This window comes from Electrophorus electricus, chromosome 6 (assembly GCF_041902795.1).
Source record: "Electrophorus electricus isolate QZ-2024a chromosome 6, ASM4190279v1, whole genome shotgun sequence".
Classification (NCBI taxonomy): domain Eukaryota; kingdom Metazoa; phylum Chordata; class Actinopteri; order Gymnotiformes; family Gymnotidae; genus Electrophorus; species Electrophorus electricus.
The window spans coordinates 25,461,504-25,482,055 of NC_137502.1; the positions used below are offsets into that span (position 1 = coordinate 25,461,504).

General features: G+C 44.0%; 1 protein-coding gene across 1 annotated transcript; it reads right to left on the bottom strand.

Moving 5' to 3' along the window:
• Positions 1 to 755: 755 nt before the first annotated feature.
• On the bottom strand, positions 756 to 6,171 carry LOC113590972 (extracellular calcium-sensing receptor-like). The gene is made up of 6 exons (XM_027031318.3): positions 6,000 to 6,171; positions 5,499 to 5,799; positions 4,498 to 5,271; positions 4,025 to 4,249; positions 3,667 to 3,790; positions 756 to 3,117 (listed from the first exon to the last, which is right to left on the bottom strand). The coding sequence occupies exons 1-6, from the start codon at positions 6,104 to 6,106 to the stop codon at positions 2,204 to 2,206; spliced, it is 2,445 nt and encodes an 814-aa protein (XP_026887119.3). The 5' UTR covers positions 6,107 to 6,171; the 3' UTR covers positions 756 to 2,203.
• Positions 6,172 to 20,552: the final 14,381 nt, after the last annotated feature.

Below are 20,552 nucleotides of genomic sequence, written 5' to 3' on the forward strand. Positions count from 1 at the left end.
TTGTCCTTTGTAAATTTTACCTTTTTCTTTTTCATGCAAAATGATACAATCTTAGAATACTGTTTCTGTTTTTATTGTAAATTTAATTGTAAGTGTCCTGTGAATTGCACAAAACTGCACTTTTGTACTGATGACTGTCTAATGCTTCTGTCCTGCTTATTCATCTACATTGTTTCAAAGAAACACATTGATTTTGAAACACTTTGGATTTTAAAGCTACCTAGCCATTAAATCCAATAAAATATATTCAGGTACTCACCCAGTTGACTTGAATCTGGATCATTGAGTAGGGGAATCAGCAAAATGGACTTTGACCTTGATGAATCAAGGTTTGACTCTCCTGTGCTATTTGCTGGAAGTTTGAGCCTTATTACAATCTCAAGCATAAATACTGAAAGAAACAAAACAGAACAGTTCATGCATTTTAGAGAAAACAAAGTAATTCCAATAGCTCAATGACTCAGTACAGTATAAGGTAATTAAAGCAGCAGAGTAGCCTACCCTGTCATTACTACAATATCATCACATATCATCATGTGTATATATATATATATATATATATATATATGTGTGTGTGTGTGTGTGTGTGTGTGTGTGTGTGTGTATATATATATATATATATATATATATATATATATATATATGAGAGAGAGAAAGAAACAGGAGTTTTCAACAATCCTCCTTCATCAGCTGTGAAATCAATAAGCAATGACATTTATTATAAGGAGCACAATGGCAGACCCACAGACCAAATATCTCATCGTTTACTCTTGTGTTGTTCATATAATAAATAATAAAACAATCTTGAATGATCAGATAAAATCATATCCCAAAATGTTACAGAAAACAACTTATTGTCATGTTCACAGACCAGAGCGTTCCCCGTTTCCCGGGCAACCTAGTTACTTCCGGGTTTACGTCCATCTCTGTGGTTCCCTGTCTCCTCCCCCTAGTCTCCAGCTGTTCTGAGTTTGTCTTTAATTGTAGTCCTATGAAAACACCGTTGCTTCGTCTCTTGTCTGTAGGTCATTGTTTTATTATTTAGCTCTCGGTTTTCCTCGGTCTCCGTGTTTAGTTACCTTACTCATCTTGTTAGCCTGTTGTTCTTTCTGTCCTTTGTTATTTTTTTTTGTCTCATGTTTCTGTTATTAAATCTATTATTTATCAAACTCTTAGTTACGGTCATTATGGTATTACTCAGTAGTTCCGTGTCGCATACTGTCCGGCGCGTCGGCACTTAGCAAGTGTGTTCGCGCATCACCCCTCCATCGTTACATTTACTGAATGGACATATACACAAGCACATTAAACACATTCACATTTAGAATAAATACAAAACAATCAATCAAGCAAATTCATATATTGATTTTTTAAAATTAAGTTATAGGTAGAAATCGAATCATTAGATATAGCAATAGACGTAAGTAGTTTGAGAGCAAATTATTTGAAGTTTAAAAACATCTGATAATGCTTAAATGCAGTTTGTCAGCTTTATTATTCTTATGAAACTTAAATTGGTGAGAATATATTTTCCCCTACATACAAACATGAAACACAGTTTATTCTAAAAGTGGAAAAATCTGCAGAGCCAAATACACTGTTGTGTATATATTATACTGGGCAACAGAACTTAAACTTTTTTTTGTTTGGTTTCCAAATCAGAATAAATGAAACCTATAGTACTTTTATAACAAATTTGGATTTGTTTTAGGACATTTTCTATCATGTGTGACAGGGCACTTAAATTTTACATTTACTATGCATTACATATTTACAGTTAATTAATTAATTAATTAATTAATTAATTACTAACCCATAAATAATTACATTATTAGTTAAATATAGAAACTTATTCTAAAATGTACAATGCATGGTCTTTGCCTATATTTTGTCTCAGGAACATCACTCATCAGTGCCTAAGAGTAGAATGCAAACATAGAGGGGATCCACTCTCCTTGGTACTCATTTTCCGTTACTACGCATAATGGCATGTGAGTATACTGGTGGAAAAAAAAAAAAAACAACAACTCATGGGTGAAAGAGAAATTCTGAAAACCTGTGGATTCAGCATGTAAAAATGCATAATAAAATGGTATTTTAATGCAGGAAGCAAAAGTGTGGTTGACCAGTGCAACCTGTGAAAATTCTTTTTTAACTTGCTGGTAATATGCTTTTTGTTAACTTTGCTGTTTATGTGAGGGTCTCAGAGAGCTTTAGAGGGAACTTTACTCATAAGGTGTTTCTTGGTATTCTGCTCTGGCCTAAACACAATTATGAAATACTTGGGAGCAAAAATACAAATAATTAAACCAAAGCTTGAGGCCAGAATAGCAAATATCTCCACAGCCACAGTGAATTTTCCAGGAGAGCTGACATAAGCTGGAATAAAAGTGATCCAAACTGCACAGAATATGAGCATGCTGAATGTGATGAATTTGGCTTCATTAAAGTTATCAGGCAACTTCCGTGCTAGAAAAGCCAAAATAAAACACAGAAAAGCCAAACATCCTATATAACCCAGCACAGCCCAGAAACCTACAGCTGAACCTAAGCCACATTCTAAGATTATCTTTTCCTTGTAGTGTTTTAGATTTTTGAAGGGGAATGGAGGGGATAACTTTAACCAAATAACACAAATAATGACCTGTATGAGAGTGAAAGCAAGAACACTGAGTCTCTGCTGTGGAGGCCCAAACCATTTCATGACATTACTGCCTGGAAGTGTAGCCCTGAAGGCCATTAACACCACTATTGTTTTCCCCAGAACACAGGAGATGCAGAGGACGAAGGCAATCCCAAACGCTGTGTGACGCAGCATACAGGACCACTCAGAGGGCCGACCAATGAAGGTAAGTGAACAGAGGAAACACAGAGTCAGAGAGAAGAGCAGCAGGAAGCTCAGCTCTGAGTTGTTGGCTCGGACGATGGGAGATGCCCTGTGTTTGTAGAAGACAGTAGTAACACACACAGCCATGAAGGCCCCAGTGATGGAGAACACTGTCAGGATGATGGCGAGAGTATCATCCCAGGACAGGAACTCAACAGGCTTGGGGAAGCAGCTGTCTTGTTTGGTGTTTGGCCAGAAATCAGGAGGACAGTGTATACAATCCAAAGAGTCTAAAAAATCAGAAATGCAGAGTCAGAATGCTTTCAGAGAAAAGTCTAAAAACATGTTTCATGTTTTTTTGTTTTTTTATATATAGACCACATTGCAGTAACAAAACAAGTACTGCCACAAGTCAGAAAGAACTGTGCCTCTGACAATGATTCAGAAAAGGTGACCGCAGAAATGTTTCCATTTTTGAGTCTTGCCTTCTCTCAAGGTTTCTTGTTTATACAATCTCAATCTCTTTCCTTGACAATTCTATCTTTGTCTTGCTTATAAGGGGACTGTAATTAGATTTCTGTTGACATTGTCAATGAATGTGTTAGTGAAGTGCTATACAAATAAACATAAAATTGTTTGAATTGAAAGTTTTCAAGAGAACTGTAAAACTGTCCACACATTAAAGGTTTTTGGGGGTATCCTTATATAACCTTTTGGTTTCTATAACCCCTGGAGAAGGGTACCTTAGTATATAATATATATATTATATATATATATATGGTATATAATATACCACATCTGGTACATAGGCATTAGAAAGTAGATAACTGATAGAAAACCTGTCTTGTTACTGATCTCTCCCTCTGCACATGGTATACAGTCATAGCAGCAGACAGGCCTTCCCTTCTGCACAGCCTTCCTGGTGCCTGGAGGGCAGCTCTCACTGCACACAGACACTGGCACCTGGGAAAGACATTAGAGGAAAAATTCAAAAGAAATCATTGCCTTAAGGCTCTAATGCTGTGTAATTGAGTTTGTCTTTCTCACTGATTAATGAACCATGTAATTAACAAGTTTGCATGATTTAAATCAGTTGTGTGGGAGCAAGGAAAACACTAAAGAGTCAAGTGTTGTTGTTCTCCTGGCCTTTAGGTTGAGAACAACTGCTTTATAGTGCGTGAGTACAGGCTATAGTACCTCTGTCTGTCCTCCAAACCAGCTGACAGCACTGATGACTTTGAACTCCTGTCCTTTTGGTTTAGATGAGTCATAGTAGCCCACTGGCACAAGCTCTAAAGTGCCATCTTTCTTAAACTGCAAGTTTAAAAGCTCATAGACAGCTTCAGGATCCCCATTAGAATCAAAGTTCACCTGATAACCATTCTTTGTCGTGAAGTTCACTCTCTTGAGCTGGCTGTATATCTGTAATTTTAAACAAAACTTCAAGAAAGGTCAACAGTGTTTTCTCTACAGACAATTCAGTTATGCAGTATTTGATCACATGACTAAACATACTTTGCAGTATCTTTATATTCAGATAAATATTATATATGGGTTAATGTTTATAATAGGTAGATTAAAAAATACATTGCAACCAATAAATTCATGATCATTTCAATAGACAGGCAAACTTCATAAATTAAGATTATTTTAATTGAGAAGATTTGTACCTGCCACGGTGTGAAGTTAATGGTCTTGTCGCATTGCATTTCATTACAGATAACTCCGTGTATTGCATGCGCTATGGCATATGTGGCTTTATACACCAAGTTAGTGGTACGCAGCTGAGACGTGTCTGTGTACGGGTTCTGTAGCGCGCGGATGTCCTCACTGCCATCACATTCCCGCACACCTGTCCGTCCTTTTAGGCTACAACCAAACGAGCGCTCCCAGAATTCCCTTAACAAAGGCAATTTGGAAGCTTGTTCTTGAGAAAGGTCTAAAAGAAACTCACGAAAACCTGGAATAACTGACCGGGGAACCCCAAAACCTAAAGCGCCAGCACAAATGTTAAAACGTAGAAAGTCTGGATGTGTGATCCAAGCCTCACTGCCTATCCACTGAATCGGAGGTAGAGGTTGCTGTACCAGTTCCTCAAATATAAAGTTCATGTCTCCTTCATGAACAAACGCTACTATTACCCGGGCTGTTGATCTGCGGATGACATTTGCTAGTCTCTCCAGTCTACTGCGTGATTGTGTTCTGTAATAGGCCTCGGAGTACTCCACACAGATCCCCTCCTCCTGCGCAGCCTTTATAAACGTTGCCATTCCGTAGTTTCCATAGTCCGTGTCGCTGCGCACTGCCCCAATCCATGTCCAGCCAAAATACTTCACCATTTTTGCCAGTGCGGCCGCTTGATGTTGGTCACTAGGTTCAGTCCTAAAGAACGTTGGAAACTGACTCTTATCGCTCAGACACGCGCAGGTTGCAGACTGACTCACCTGTGATTCGGTTATAAGAAAGCATAAAAAACTGATATGTGTAGTTTAATCCATTCTCTTTCAGGCAGGCTGCATTAACAAATTAACCTGCATATCTTATATATGACTACAGTTCTTGTGCAAGTTTGGGTAAATTATTAGGCTATTCAGCAATTTCCTTATTCTTAAAAACAACAGCACTTTAAAAGTATATGGTAAACAATGCAATAGTCTGATCCTTAACTCACCTGTGGAATTCCAAAAAGACCGAGCATTCTGGCCATGCTAATTGACGAAGAAGAAGTAGGCTCTCCTACAACAGCAGGTACAGTAGCAGCTGCAGATTTTGAACAAGATCTTGTGTTGTTGAAAACGAGGTCCAAGCCGTTTACACATTGTAAAGCAATTTTGCTTGCTATCTGCACATCAGAGCACGAGTCATATATCTGATAGCCTAATGTGATGCCTGGCAGGAGATCGGTTCTGTTGTTGATCTCGTGGATGGTGAACTCGAAGGCACGGGCGAGGCGTAGCTGCCTGAAATCCATGCTGTGTGGATACAATAAGACAAATACAAATGTGCAAACCTTCAGCAGTACCAAAATGTATTATATTCATGTGTTTAAAGCAATACATAGTATATCTCTAAAGAATAGTAGAGAATATGGATCATCCTAATCATCATTTCCCAGCCATTCTAACAAAAATCCCTGCTGTCTGTGCTATTTATTCCACTCTCACAGACAGACCTCTCAGAGCACTGTAGCTGTGGTGGTAGCCTGGTGTAGGTGTTCTCTCCTGATTTTGCATAGGAATGAATGAGGAAAATTCCTCCGATTATAAAATCTCCATTCATAGAAAAACCCGGTAGCCAAGGATCAGCCCACAGCCTGCAGCTGACTTGGTTTGCTTTACATCCTGCAGGGCTGAGCACAGTCATCCACAGCACTGACACAAATGACACCAGACTTGAAGTGATCTGCATGGTGGGCTTGGTGCTTACCAGCACTCTGAAGGTCTGGATGGCTGCTTTACACTCGTTTAAATAGCCACCTTGCACTGATGACCTGTCAATAAATGTGAGTGTGAATTGAGCACTAGAGGCGTGGTTATGTATTCAGTTTAATCATAATGATAACTAAAGTTTTGTGTTGTTTCCCTGGTTTGTAGTTGCAGTTACAGCAAAAGACACACAAGCATAATCACCGATAGTGCTTATAAAATAAAATATGCAGAACAGAAACATTTATACATGTGCTGTCAAAATTCAAGATATTCAGTGGAAAATATATTTTTCTTTCTTTATTTATATAAATATGAAAACTAAAGGTAAACTGATTACTTTGTTTTACATTTCATGAATTACGTTTTTGTTTTGTTAAAAATATTTATTTGTTTATTGGGTACATGTTTTTTATTTGCATATTGCTGTATGATAATGATTAGTGTGACCCCAACTTATTTCTAATCCAATTGGGATGGTGCATCCTCCCCAGCAGCCTCTACCTGGCCATGGTAGCATCTATGTGGCCTTTTGTTTATGTTGTGCTTTGCTGCTGCACATGTATGTTTTGGTTTTGTGCCCCAATCAGGTGGTGTTGAATGAGTCTCGTTCACCATGTCATCGATGTGTCATTATTCTGTTATCTTGTTCTTTTACAAGACATTTGTTTTTATTTAGCTGTTTGTCGGTCATTAATGTTACAATGGCTTTCTTTAGTTTCATTAAACTGTTCAGTTGGAGACTTGCATTTGCTTCTTTATTTTTGTGTGACAGTAGCGACGGCACAGAGGAAGCAAGAGGCAAGGTCGACTTAAAGAGCTCTTTATTCTCCATGATAATATGAACACAACACTCATGAAATGCACACAAAATAAGTTTCGTTAAAGTAAGGCTCCTGAGAAAGCATTTCACAGGAAGAGTCTCCCGTCTGGCTTAGTCTGCTAATGTGCAGTGTCTTCTCCAGGGACCTGTAGGATTAAATAGCACAGACACTTATTCACAGGTGTAATCGATTAAAATTCCGGTGATCGGGAACGAGGTAGGGGTATAGGACGGCCTCTATCTAATCTAGGCTTGTCCTCTCTGGCAGATGACTGGCCAACCATGACAGAGCCCCCCCCAAAGACCCCACCAGGCCCCCAGTGCACAACCGACCCGGCCATCGCAGAGCCGGTCTCTGCAGGTACTCCCGGTGGAAGGATGCGGCGAGGTCAGGGTCTAACCCCTGGGAAGCTGGTATCCAGCAACGTTTCTCTGGACCACACCCCTCCCAGTCCATGAGGTATTGCAACTGCCTGCCTCTCCTACACGAGTTGAGCAGGGTCCTTACCTTGTACGCTGGGCCCCCCCCAACCTCCAGAGGTGGCGGCAGGAGCCCTGAGCAATTGCTTCCCTCTGCAAGGGGACCCACCACCACAGGCTTCAGGACTGACACATGAAACGCACGGGACACCTGACTGCTTCCCGGAATATCAACCTTGTACGTGACGTCGTTAACGTTCCCCGTGATGGCATAGGGACCCTCGTACTTCGTGGCCAGCTTTCCGGTAGAGCCTGCCCTGCCATCCTTCATGGCTACCCACACCGATGTCCGACCACATACTGGGGAGTCACTCCACGTCCTCTATCAGCCTTTCGCTGGTAAGCGGCAACCGTTTGCACAGATACTGGTACGTCTCTGCCCATACTTGTTCACTGCATTGGCACCACTGTTCCACTGCAGCCTGATCCAAGATAGGGGGGTTCCAAGGGTAGAGTGTCAGTTGGTACCCTAACACACTGTCAAAGGGGGTTAATCCCATTCCCGCATGTCACAGTGAATTTTGCGCATATTCTGCCCAGACAATGTAAGTGCTCCACGTTTCCAGGTGTCATTGGCTATACAGTCGGAGGAACTTACCCAATTCATGGTTAGCCCTCTCCACTTGACCGTTGTCTTGTGGATGATAGCCAGATGTCAGGCTGACCATTATATTCAGCTTTCCCAATAATTCCTTCCATACCCATGATGTAAACTTTGGTCCCCTGTCAGAAATGATGTCCTCAGGCAGACCAAACTGTCTGAAGACATGGCAAAAGAGTAAATCCGCTGTTGCCCAAGCCATGGGTAGACCTGCCAAGAGAACAAACTGGACCATCTTCGAAAAGTGATCCACTATTGTGAGTACTACAGTATTACCCACGGATACAGGAAAATTCGTAAAAAAAGTCCACCGCAATATGGGACCATGGGCGCAGGGGGGTAGACAGGGGGAGCAGCTTACCTGTGGGAGGAGTATGTGGTCTCTTGCTGCGTGCGCAATCTGCGCACGAAGCCATGAACCTCATCATGTCCTTGTACAGGGCTGGCCACCAGTAGTGTGCACATAGTAGTTGGGTGGTACATGTGGACCCCAGATGGCCAGTTCCCATTGAAGTATGTGCCCACACAATGAGGGCGTTACATAGTCCAGGTGGCACGTATAGCCGATTGGATGGACATTGTGGACATGGGTTAGCCACTTCAATCCGCTTGTCGATCACCCAACTTAGCGATGCCAGGAAGCAAGAGGGGGGAAAAACAGGCTCTAAACAAGTCGCTTGCACCTTAGCATTGTACAGGCGCGAGAGCGCGTCTGCTCTCTTGTTCCTCTCCCCTGGTCTATAGGTAACTCGGAAATTGAAACATGAAAAGAAGAGCAACTACTGGGCCTGCCTGGAATCTTGGTCTCATCCTCTTGGTGTTCTGGAAGTATTCAAGGTTTTTGTGATCAGTGATCACCATAAAGAGGTGACAGGCTCCCTCTAGCCAGTGCCTCCACTCCTCGAACACAAGTTTTATGGCTAGTAATTCGCGGTCTCCAACTCAATAATTCAACTTCCAGGAAAAGTAGGCTATGGGGTGTAATTTGCCTCCTTTGTCCTGTTGTTGCAACAGCACAGCTGCCACACCTACATTTGACGCATCTACCTCCACCCCGAAAGGTTTTCTTGGATTGGGTTGTCTTAGCACCGGTGCGGAAGAGAAAGCATCTTTTAGCCCTCGGAGGACCTCTCCGCCTTGGGATTCCAGTTCAGTTGTTTGTTCTGACCCTGGGGTAGAACCGTGAGGGGCTGAGCTAGGGTACTGAAAGACTTAACAAAGCATCTGTAGAAATTAGCAAACCCCAGAAAACGCTGTAAGGCTTTACGCGTATGGGGTCTCGGCCAGGCCTTAACTGCCTCTACCTTACCTGGTTGCATACGCAGGCTACCCTCTTGTATAATGTAGCCCAGGAAGTTCATCTTGTGGAATTCACATTTTTCTGCTTTGCAATACAGGAAATTCCTCAACAGTATCTGGAGAACGGTACGCACATCACTTACGTGTTGGTCCCAGGAGGTGGAATAAATCAGGATGTCATCGATGTAAGTGACAATGGATCTACCCAGGAACTCCCTTAGGACCTCGTTAATGTATGCTTGGAACACAGAGGGGGCTGTGGCCATACCATAGGGTAGGACTAGGTATTCATAATGTCCTGAAGAGGTACTAAATGCCATCTTCCACTCGTCTCCCTCTTTACTCCTTCTGAGATTGTACGCACTGCGTAAATCGAGTTTGGTAAAGTACCTCGCTCCCCATAGTTGTTCCAGTGTGGAAGGAACGAGGGGAAGGGAATAATGGTACTGTATAAGCAGCTTATTGAGGCCCCAATAGTCTACACAAGGTCCTAGACCCCCATCTTTCTTCTTTATGAAGAAAACGCTGGCGGATGCCGGAGACGTAGAGGGACGGATATATCCCTGTTCTAGGGCCTCCTTTACATACTGTCCCATTGCTTACTCCTCCTCCAGGGAGAGAGGATAGACTCGGCTCCTGGGAGGTACTGCCCCTTCCTTCAGTAGAATGGCACAATCCCAGTCGTGATGGGGGGGGACTGTGTGGCCCTGGTGGTGCTGAACACCAGATCCTTGTACTCTCAGGGAATTGCAACCTGCCTGTAAGCCTCCAGGCTCTCTATGGAAGTAGCCTGGAGACACACCCTTCGATGTGGAAAGCAGTTCCCTCGCAAGACGACACCCACTGGAGGACGTGGTTCTCGTTCCACAATAGGTGCAGGTTATGGCAACGCAACCATGGTAAACCCAGCGTAATAGCGTGAGCGGGGGAGGATATGAGGTAGAATGTCATTTGATCAACGTGCCCCTCACTTGTCTCGAGGCTCACCCAAGAAGTGATGTGTTCAGCACCACCAGGGCCACACAGCTCCCCCGCCCCCATCACGACTGGGATTGTGCGATTCATTGCTGAAAATATAAAACAACAGTCCATAACAACAGATCTTTTTAAAGATCTATCACTACTTCACCTGCTGACTTCCAGCAATCTGACTACATTTCCACTGGATCCCATTCCTTCCACATTGCTCCAGACAATATCATGTGATATTTCATGTTTCATGTTTATCATAATCAATAACTCCTCTGGACATGTCCTCTGGACATGTCCCAACTGCGTTCAAAACCACAAGGGTGGTACTAAGCCTTAAGAAGGCCATGCTTGATGGCTCCAACATAACCAATTATAGACCAGTATCACTCATCTGTTTCCTCTCAAAAGTTCTTTACCAAGCAGTTTACAATCAATTACCTCATCCAGAAGCAGCTCTGGCTACAAACTGGTACATTCAACAGAAACAGCTCTCATAACAGTGACTGTCACAAATAGTCCCTCCCAGCTTCCACGTTCCATGTTTTGCCTGTCGTGTGTATTTTAATTCCATGCTGTAGTTTCGTTTTCTCCATGCCTCGTTTGATTTTCCACACCTGTCCCTCATTTCTAGTCTTGTTAAGTCTAGGTATTTAAACCCAGTGGTGTGCCTTGTGGCTTGGCTGCCCATTGTTTATTTGAATGGTTGCGGTTCTGTGTTTGGTGGATGTATGAAAGCCCATCTCTGTTTCAAAGCCTTCATTTATGTTAGCCTGTTTTGTTATCATACCCTTTGTGTTTCCTAGCCTGTTATAGCCTGCTTCCCTTGTTTGCCTTAGTGTGTTTGTTTATCTTGTATCCCTGTAATCTCTGTGTTAGCTCTATGACCCTGGACTACTCTGACTATGACTCTGGGTTTGCCCTTAATAAATCTTGCTCTTCTCCGCAAATGCATCCGCCTCCTTACCGAAAAACGTTACAGTGAGAGACTATCAAAACTGTCATCTGTCTTGATTCTTCAAGTTCTCAACTCATGTTTGACCTGGTCTTAAAGATTTCTCTTTTCTAACAAAGGATTTGGCTGTCCAGGTACTTGTGCAGACTCTTGTAATCTCAAAGCTAGACTACTGCAACTCATTACTTGCTGTTCTTCCTTTAAGCACCATCAGACCTCTACAACTTGTCCAGAATTCAGAAGGACTGGTCTTCAAACTTCCAAAGTTCACACATCACTCTGCTGCTGGGCTCCCTTCATTGGCTTCCAGTAGCTGCCTGCATCAGATTTAAAGCCATGATGTTGAACGGGAGGCCAAAAATGGATCAGCCCCTCCATGCATGATGTCAGTGGTCAAAACCCGATCAGTACCTTGAGTACTTTGAACCTCAAGAACGGCACGGCTTCAAGTCTCATACAAGACAAGAATTGAGACTCTTCTCTGTCCTGGCTCCCAGGTGGCAGAACAAATGTCCAGTGGCTGTCCAGACAGCAGAGTCCTTTGCAGTCTTCAAGCGCAGACTGAAGACCCATCTTTTCGTGGAATATTTAAATGACAACTGACCCTGCTCCTATATTGACTGACTAAATTAATACTTATTGTAGGGTATTGTTTATTTCACTTACTGTTGTCTGGTAGAGAGCTTATATGTGTTTTGCACTTTTAGGTAACTGCACTGATCCCTCTATTTCAACAGCATTCTAATTCAGTGGTATCTTGGACTTTAACCTACTGTACTGGCTAGGATGCTTTCTATGAATAATTGACAAAGCACATTTGTAAGTTGCTCTGGATAAGCGCATCTGCCAAATGCCATACATGTAATTGTAAATCTTGCATCCTCTTATGTACTAGATGGCCTCACAGGCATCTTTGCACAGCCTGCATCTGCGGTCCTGCCTGCTGTGGAAGATCTCAGGCTATATTTATCTTTTATTCAGAGCTTATTCCTATGCTGTCATGATTAGTGCCCCCGTGCTGTCTTTCAATCCGTCCTTTTCCAGCCATTAGTACGATTTCTCCCTATCAGGCACTTCCACTTTTTCCCAATGATACATACTGTGCAGGGGTTTATGCTTCCATGATGGTCCTCTTTACCATTCAACTCGGGTATTCATACCCTTTGAACATTTTCACATTTTTTTTATGTTACACCTACAAACGTAAATGTATTTTGTTGGGATTTTATGTGATAAACCAACACAAAGTAGCAAGTAATGGTGAAGTGAAAAGAAAATGATACATAGTTTTCAATTTTTTTAATAAATAAAAATCTGGAGTGTAGCATGCATTTGTAATCAGCCCCCTGTACACTAATACCTCTAAATAACATCCAGTGTGACGAATTGCCTTCAAAGGTCACCAAATTAGCAAATAGAGTCCACCTGTGTGTAATTTATTCTCAATATAACTACAGATCTTTTGTGAAGACCTCAGAGGTTTGTTAGAGAACATTAGTGATCAAACAGCATCATGATAACCAAGGAACACAGCATACAGGTAGGGATAAAGTTGTGGAGAAATCTAATGGTTAGACTATAAACTATAAGACTATAAAAAATATCCCAAGCTATGAACATCTCACAGCGCACTTTTCAATCCATCATCTGAAGGAGTATGGCATAACTGCAAACCTACCAAGATGTGGCCATCCACCTAAACTGACAGGCCAGGTAAGGAGAGTACTACTTAAAGAAGCAGCCAAGAGGCCCATGGTCACTCTGGAGGAGCTGCAGAGATCCACAGCTCAGGTGGGACAATCTGTCCACAGGACAACTATTAGCTGTGTACTTCACAAATGTGGACTTTAAGGAAGAGTGGCAAGAAGAAAGCCATTTTTAAAAGCAAGCCATAAGAAGTCTCATTTGCAGTTTGCCACAAGCCATGTAGGGGACACAGCAAACATGTGGAAGAAGGTGATCTGGTCAGACCAATGTTGAACTTTTTGGCCTAAATGCAAAACGCTATGTGTGGATGAAAACTAACACTGAACGTCACCCTGAACACACCATCCCCACCTTTAAACATGGTGGTAGCAGCATCATGCTGTGGGGATGCTTTTCTTCAGCAGGGACAGGGAAGCTGGTCAGAGTTGATGGGAAGATGGATGGAGCTAAATACAGGGCAACTGTGGAGGAAAACCTGTTAGAGGCTGAAAAAGACTTGTGACTTGGGCAGAGGTTCACCTTGCAGCAGGACAATGACCCTACACATGCAGCCAGAGATACAATGGAATGGTTTAGATCAAACCACATTCATGTGTTTAGAATAGCTGATTCAAAGTCCAGACCTAAATCCCATTGAGAATCTTTTTAAATAAAAAAAAATTGAAAACCATGCATCATTTTCTTTTCATTTGACAATTACTTGCTACTGTGTGTTGGTTTATCACATAAAATCCTAATAAAATATATTTAAGTTTGTAGGTGTAACATGAAAAAATATGGAAAAGTTCAAGTGGTTTGAATACTTTTTCAAGGCCCTCTAGCATAGGTGTTGATAGCCTGTATCTTGTTCTTCCCATTCTGCTGTCTTTTTTTGGACTTGCCTCACTCTTTGTAGATATTTAGCTGTAGCTTCTTTCCTTGTGGTTTCTTCATGATTTGCCTGTGGGATTCCAACTTGTAGCTACTCTCAAGATTTGCTATGTTACCTTCTGATGATAGGACCCCTCAGTTCTCGCTACTTTTCCTCTCCTTATAACCATCCAACCACACTTATCTAGTGCAAATGACATTCTGCTTTAATTGCTGTACCTCCTGGTGAGATGGATTAGTGATTCAATGTCTCATTCACTTTTAGCATACAGCTTGATGTCATTCATGTAGAGGAGGTGGCTGATGGTTGCTCTGGTCCATAGCTGGTATCTGGTATTTTTGATGATCTCAGAGGGGCTTCAGACCTATGCAGAAAAAAAATTGGAAGCAGTGAATCACAATGGAAAATCCCACACTTGATGGTGACTCCTGTTATTGGCTTGAAGTTGACCTCTAGGGTTGTCTTCCACAGCCCTGAGTTCATGATGAAGGCTTTTAGAGTTTTGTTCCAAGATTCTTGTATGGGGTATTGAATCATAGGTGGAGCACAGGTTGGTCTGTCTGGTCTTAAAAGCTCATTAGTAAGATGGCGCCGGTGAGGTTGGCTGCCGTCAGGACTGCTCCGTCCACACCTGGCATTTTTTTGCTCTTTTCGCTATCTTCTTTGCTCTTTTCGCTCTTCCCAATACCACTGATTTCTCTGCAGCCCTTCGCTCTACACTACGATGCATATCTCATACAGCAGAGATGGTCTTATTTCTCTTAATCTACATAGCACTCACCTCAAGCCATCTCTAACCCCGGACCCAAGATAGCTGACGGAGATCCTGAGGGAGAACAAAGGACGCAACATGAGGAAAAGGCCTCGAGGGAAGCAAGCCGGCGTCAGGAACAGGCTGAGGGCTCAGGCACACTGAGCTCCCTTACCTAGCATTCTGCTAGCCAATGTCCAGTCTCTGGGCAACAAGCTCAACGACCTCCGGGCCAGGATAAAGTTCCAGAGGGACATTCGGGACTGCAGCCTCCTCTGCTTCACCGAGTCATGGCTGAAGCCAGCGGTACCAAACCATGCCATCCAGCCAGCCGAGTTCTTCTCGGTACACCATATGGACAGGACGGCAGATTCGGGGAAGTCGAGAGGAGGTGGATTGTGTGTGATGGTAAACAATAGCTGGTGTAACAATGCCAATGTTGTTACTCTCGCCCGCTCCTGCTCACCCAACCTGGAGCTGCTTGCCGTCAAGTTTCATCCTTTCTACCTTCCTTGGGAGTTCACTTCGGTCATCATCAACACCATGTACATCCCACCTCAGGTCAACATGGACACTGCACTGTGTGAACTTCATGAGGCTCTCACACAGTTTCAGGCACAACACCAGGACGAAGCACTTCTGGTGGTTGGGGATTTCAACAGTGCTAACCTCAAGCATGCAGTGCCCAACCTTTACCAGCACGTAACCTTCCCCACCAGGGGAAATGCGACACTCAACCACTGCTACACCCCATACAAAGACAGCTACAAGGCACTAGCTCATCCACCGTTTGGTAAGTCGGACCACGCCGCCATCTTCCTCCTACCAAAATATAAACAAAGGCTGAAACGGGAAGCTCCGGTTCAGAGGGAGGTAGCGCGCTGGACAGACCAATCGGTGGCCGCACTGCAGGACGCACTGGATGATGCAGACTGGGACATGTTCCGGCGCAGCACTGATGATGTCAGCGAGTTTACGGAGGCAGTAGTAGGGTTTATTGGGAAACTGGTGGATGACAGCATTCCAAGAACCACCATCAAGAAGTTTCCCAACCAGAAGCCCTGGGTGGACAAAACCATCCGCGAGGCTCTGAACTCTCGCACTGCTGCCTACAACGCAGGGATCATCAGTGGGAACATGGACGAGTACAAGTCTGTGGCATACGGAATGTGCAGGGCGGTGAGGGAGGCGAAGCGGTGCTACGGGAGGAAACTAGAGACACAATTCCAGCAGAGTGGCTCTAGATCCCTGTGGCAGGGACTATGGACGATCACGGACTACAGGAGCCCACCCTCCGGACTGATGAGTGCGGATGAGTCTCTGGAGAACGAGCTGAACACATTCTTTGCTCGCTTCGAGGCTACATCTAGTAGTGCTAATGCTAGCAGCACTAATGCTAACAGCACTAGTGCTAATGGTACTATCGGCGCAGCCAACGGTGCATGTGCAGAGCCCACCATAGAACAGCGCCATCTCATCATCATGGAGAGTGATGTGAGGAGAGTGTTTAAAAGGGTGAATACCAGGAAAGTGGCAGGACCAGACGGTATCTGCGGGAGAGTCCTCAAAGCCTGCGCAGACCAGCTAGCACCGGTATTCGCCGACATCTTCAATCCCTCCCTGACACTCGGTATCGTCCCGTCCAGCTTCAAGCGATCCACCATCGTCCCCGTCCCGAAGAAACCTCGACCCTCCGGCCTCAATGACTACTGCCCTGATGCCCTCACATCAGTCGTGATGAAGTGCTTTGAAAAGCTAGTCAGATATTTCATCACATCTTCACTGCCAGCCTCCATGGACCCACTGCAGTTTGCATACCGCCACAACTGCTCCACTGATGATGCAATTGCACATCTGCTCCACACCACACTGACCCACCTGGACAAAGGGAGGGGTAATTATGTTAAAATGCGGTTTGTCGACTACAGTTCAGTATTTAACACTATCATCCCCTCCTTATTCACTACTAAGTTGGAGGATCTAGGACTGCATACATCCCTGTGCGACTGGATCTCCAGTCGCACAGGGATGTATCTCCTGATCTCCTAACAGACAGACCACAGTCAGTATGGGTGGGCAACTGTGTCTCATCCACTCTCACCCTCAGCACTGGAGCTCCTCAGGTTTGTGTCCTAAGCCCCCTGCTCTACTCACTGTACATCTATGACTACATAGCCACTTCCAGCTCCAACATCATTGTCAAGTTTGCTGACGACACCGTCGTCATGGGCCTGATCTCGGATAACGATGAGAGGGCCTACTTGGAGGAGATTAAACACCTGGAAAACTGGTGCCAGGAAAATAATCTCCTCCTAAACATCAGTAAGACAAAGGAGCTGATCGTGGATGGCAGCAAGAAGCAGGAGCGGCACTACCAACCTGTGGGGATCAGTGGAACCACGGTGGAGAGAGTAGGTAGTTTCAGGTACCTTGGTGTTCACATCTTGCAGGACCTGTCCTGGTCCCGCCATACCAACTCCCTGGCAAAGAAGGCTCGTCAGCGTCTTTACCACCTCAGATGCCTAAGGGACTTCAGACTGCCCTCCAAGGTACTGCGGAACTTCTACACCTGCACTATCGAGAGCATCCTCATGGGGAACATCACAGTCTGGTTTGGGAACAGCACCAAGCAGGACAGACAAGCACTCCAAAGGGTGGTGCGTTCAGCAAAGTGCATCACTCATACAGAACTTCCTGACCTGCAGACCATCTATTACAAATGGTGCCAGACCAAGGCCAGGAGGATTGTGAAGGACCTCACCCATCCCAAAAATAGGCTCTTCTGTCTGTTGAGGTCAGCGAAGCGCTTTCGCTCCCTGAAGACCAAGACAGAGAGACTGAAGAGGAGCTTCTTCCCACAGGCCATTTGGGCCCTGAATCAGGGAAACTGATAAACTGTGGGGACCACCACCACCATGTAACATGTAACTGTAAATATGTTCAATTGTAAGATGGAACTGTACATTGTGTACATACATATACATATATACATATCAATATATACATTGTACATTGTGTATATAAACATAATATACATATATTGTACATACATTGTTAATATATTTTGTATATATATATATATATAATTTCTCTATGCACCCCTGTTTTTTTTCCCTCAGTTTGGACAGAGCACTCTCAAACCATTTCACTGCAAGTTATACTGTGTATGACTATGTAAGTGACAAATAAACCAAACTTGAAACTTACAGTATCAAATGATTGGTTTATCTGCCAGTAGTTGGTACTTGGCTGCTCTGAAGTTCTGGTATTTTGCTGACCCATGATGCTCCTGTGCAGCTACTTCTCTTAAATCTCTCCAACTACATGACTTCCTTTGTTGCCATAGCACAGAAAGTGGCTCGCTTTAGCTCAGCTGTATCTTCATGCTCCAAAGTCTTCCAAGAGACTTGAAGGGGCCATTTCGGTGGTGAGTGAAGGAGGAAGTCTGGACCTTGTGTTCATTGATTGGGCACAGTAAGGTCTTTGAGGCACTTGCCACGTGCGAAGTCATCAGCAGGGTTCCTTGCAGTGTTGACGTAGTGCCATGTTCTAAGGCCATTCAATTCTTGAATCTCCACTACTCTAGTTCCCATGAACATTTTGAAGCAGCAAGACTCAGAGTGCAACCATTCTAAGACTGTAGTGGATTCGGTCCACAAGGTGACTCCTTGAGTAGGTAAGGTGAGCTTGTTAGCCAGAAGCTTTGCTAGCTGTGCACTAGTTAGGGCTGCACAGAGCTTCAGTCTTGGTACAGAGTGCTGCTTGCGTGGGGCTACATGGGACCTGGCCAATAGGAAAGTGAGATGCATTCTCCTTCCCTTATTTTCAGAGCGCAAATATGCCACAGATCCATATGCCTTCTCTTTTCATCACTGAAGATGTGGATGTCGTGAACTACCTCAGTATGATCAATGTCTGGAGTATTGTATCACCTAGGTAAAGATAAATGGGGTAGATACTGAAGTTCCTCTTTCCAGGAGCTCCAGATATGGAGTTGGTCCTTGGGGATCTGGGGATCATCCCAGTCTCTGTGTCTTCTCCACAGTTGCTGGACAATCAGCTTGGCCTGTGTGGTGTATGGCTGAATAATAACTGGTGAACCAGTACTCAGTATATGCTCATCATAGGCAACAGGCCTGTGTTTGAAGCCTAACTTGTCTGTTCCACAGCGCCAGGATAAGGGTAATCTGCAAGGGCAAGGTGTTTCACTATGAAGGCTGTGGTGATCCGGTTGATCTTCTGGGGGTTAGGCTCATGGGAGATCTGGAAGGAAACTGACATTCCTTGATGATGCTTCTTGGCAAATCATTCTTAGAGCTAGGGATTCTGCTGTACCTTATATTCCTAGCTTGTGGGCAGCAGCAGGTAAGAGGACAATGCACTCTGAACCATCATCTAGGATGACATAAATTTCAAGTAGCTTGCCCTTGTAGTGTAGCAGAACTCTAGTAACCTTGAGGAAAGACATGTCTCCCATCAACAGGTTGGTCAAGGTGCAGAGATCCCTTTTCAGAGCTAATCAGGCAGGAATCTTCTCTTGTGTTCCTACATCATACATGATGCAGAGATGTTTCCCCTGGCATATGCTACATGGCTTCTTGAACGTACAGTGGGTCGCTTGATGCTCACAGCCACAGCGCCAACAGCGTCTGTTAGAATGGACCAAATCTATGATCTGTTCCTTACTGAAGGCTTTGAAGGTTGTGCACTGACTGAGGTAGTGGTCTTCCTTCTTGCAGTAGGGGCAATAGGCTCTAGGTAGAGAGCTCTTCTTACCTCCGCTAGTCTTTGATGTAGGTGACTCACCAGTGGTCTGGCTTACTCCATGTAGGATGGTGGCTGCATAGGGTGCAGGCCTGAGCTCTTGCTTCTGGCTTGTTCTTTATCTTTAGAGCTTGTCTGTCCTCCATTGTTCTGACACCAGGCTTCATACTGTATCCAGTCAGCAAAATCCAGTAGGTTGTAGATCATGGTCGCCAGGCTCCAGATGTGTCTTCTGACCTCTGACCTCAACTCTTGCAGAGGTTTGCTCAGGAGTCTCTTCACATGGGATCCGCATCTCAATTCTGCTTCCTTCTCCTGCCTGAGGGTCTTCAGCAGACCCACAAGGGCTCTAATCTGAAGGGTGAAGCTTTCAAATGCCTCTGCATCTTTATATCAGGAGAATCTATCACCTGGGCAATCTTTTTTAAAGCTAATTTATGGGGTTGGCCAAATCTCTCCATCAGTGCAGCCATGGTGTCTGAGTACCAGTAAGGAGAATTGAGGTAGGAGTCTGCTATAAGTCGAGCTTCATTTAGCTTCAGATGATCCATGAGGATTTGGTATTTGAATAGCTCAATGGATTCAGGAGTTAGGAGATTATCGAGGGCTGTCCTCAGTCTTGTAAACTCATTAGGATCCTTCGAGATGAGGTCAGGTATATTCGGATATGGAACTCTATAGGTGTTCTTTGTCATAGCAGGCTGTCTGTAGGGTATGATGGACCAGATAGAAAAATTCTGTTGATAGGTAGCCTGTGGTGGCAGAGTGGATATTGACTTACGCTGTGGTGTAGGAGGCTGCTTATATCAACCATAGGTAGGTGCTTCTTTCTGGTACTCTGAGGCTGAAAGTAGTTCTGAGTACGGTAGGTATCATTCTCCTTGCACTGTCGAAGATCGTCATAATTCTGAACTGAATGAGCTGGCTGGGAGACTGGGGGGCACTACAGGGAGATGCAGAACAAAAGATCTTTTTCATTGTCTGAATTTCACTCAGCATCCTTCCCAGTAAATTGAGCATCATCTTGTCTCTAGCAGAGTCTGTTGGGTTACCTACAGATGCCTTATGTAGTCTACTGGA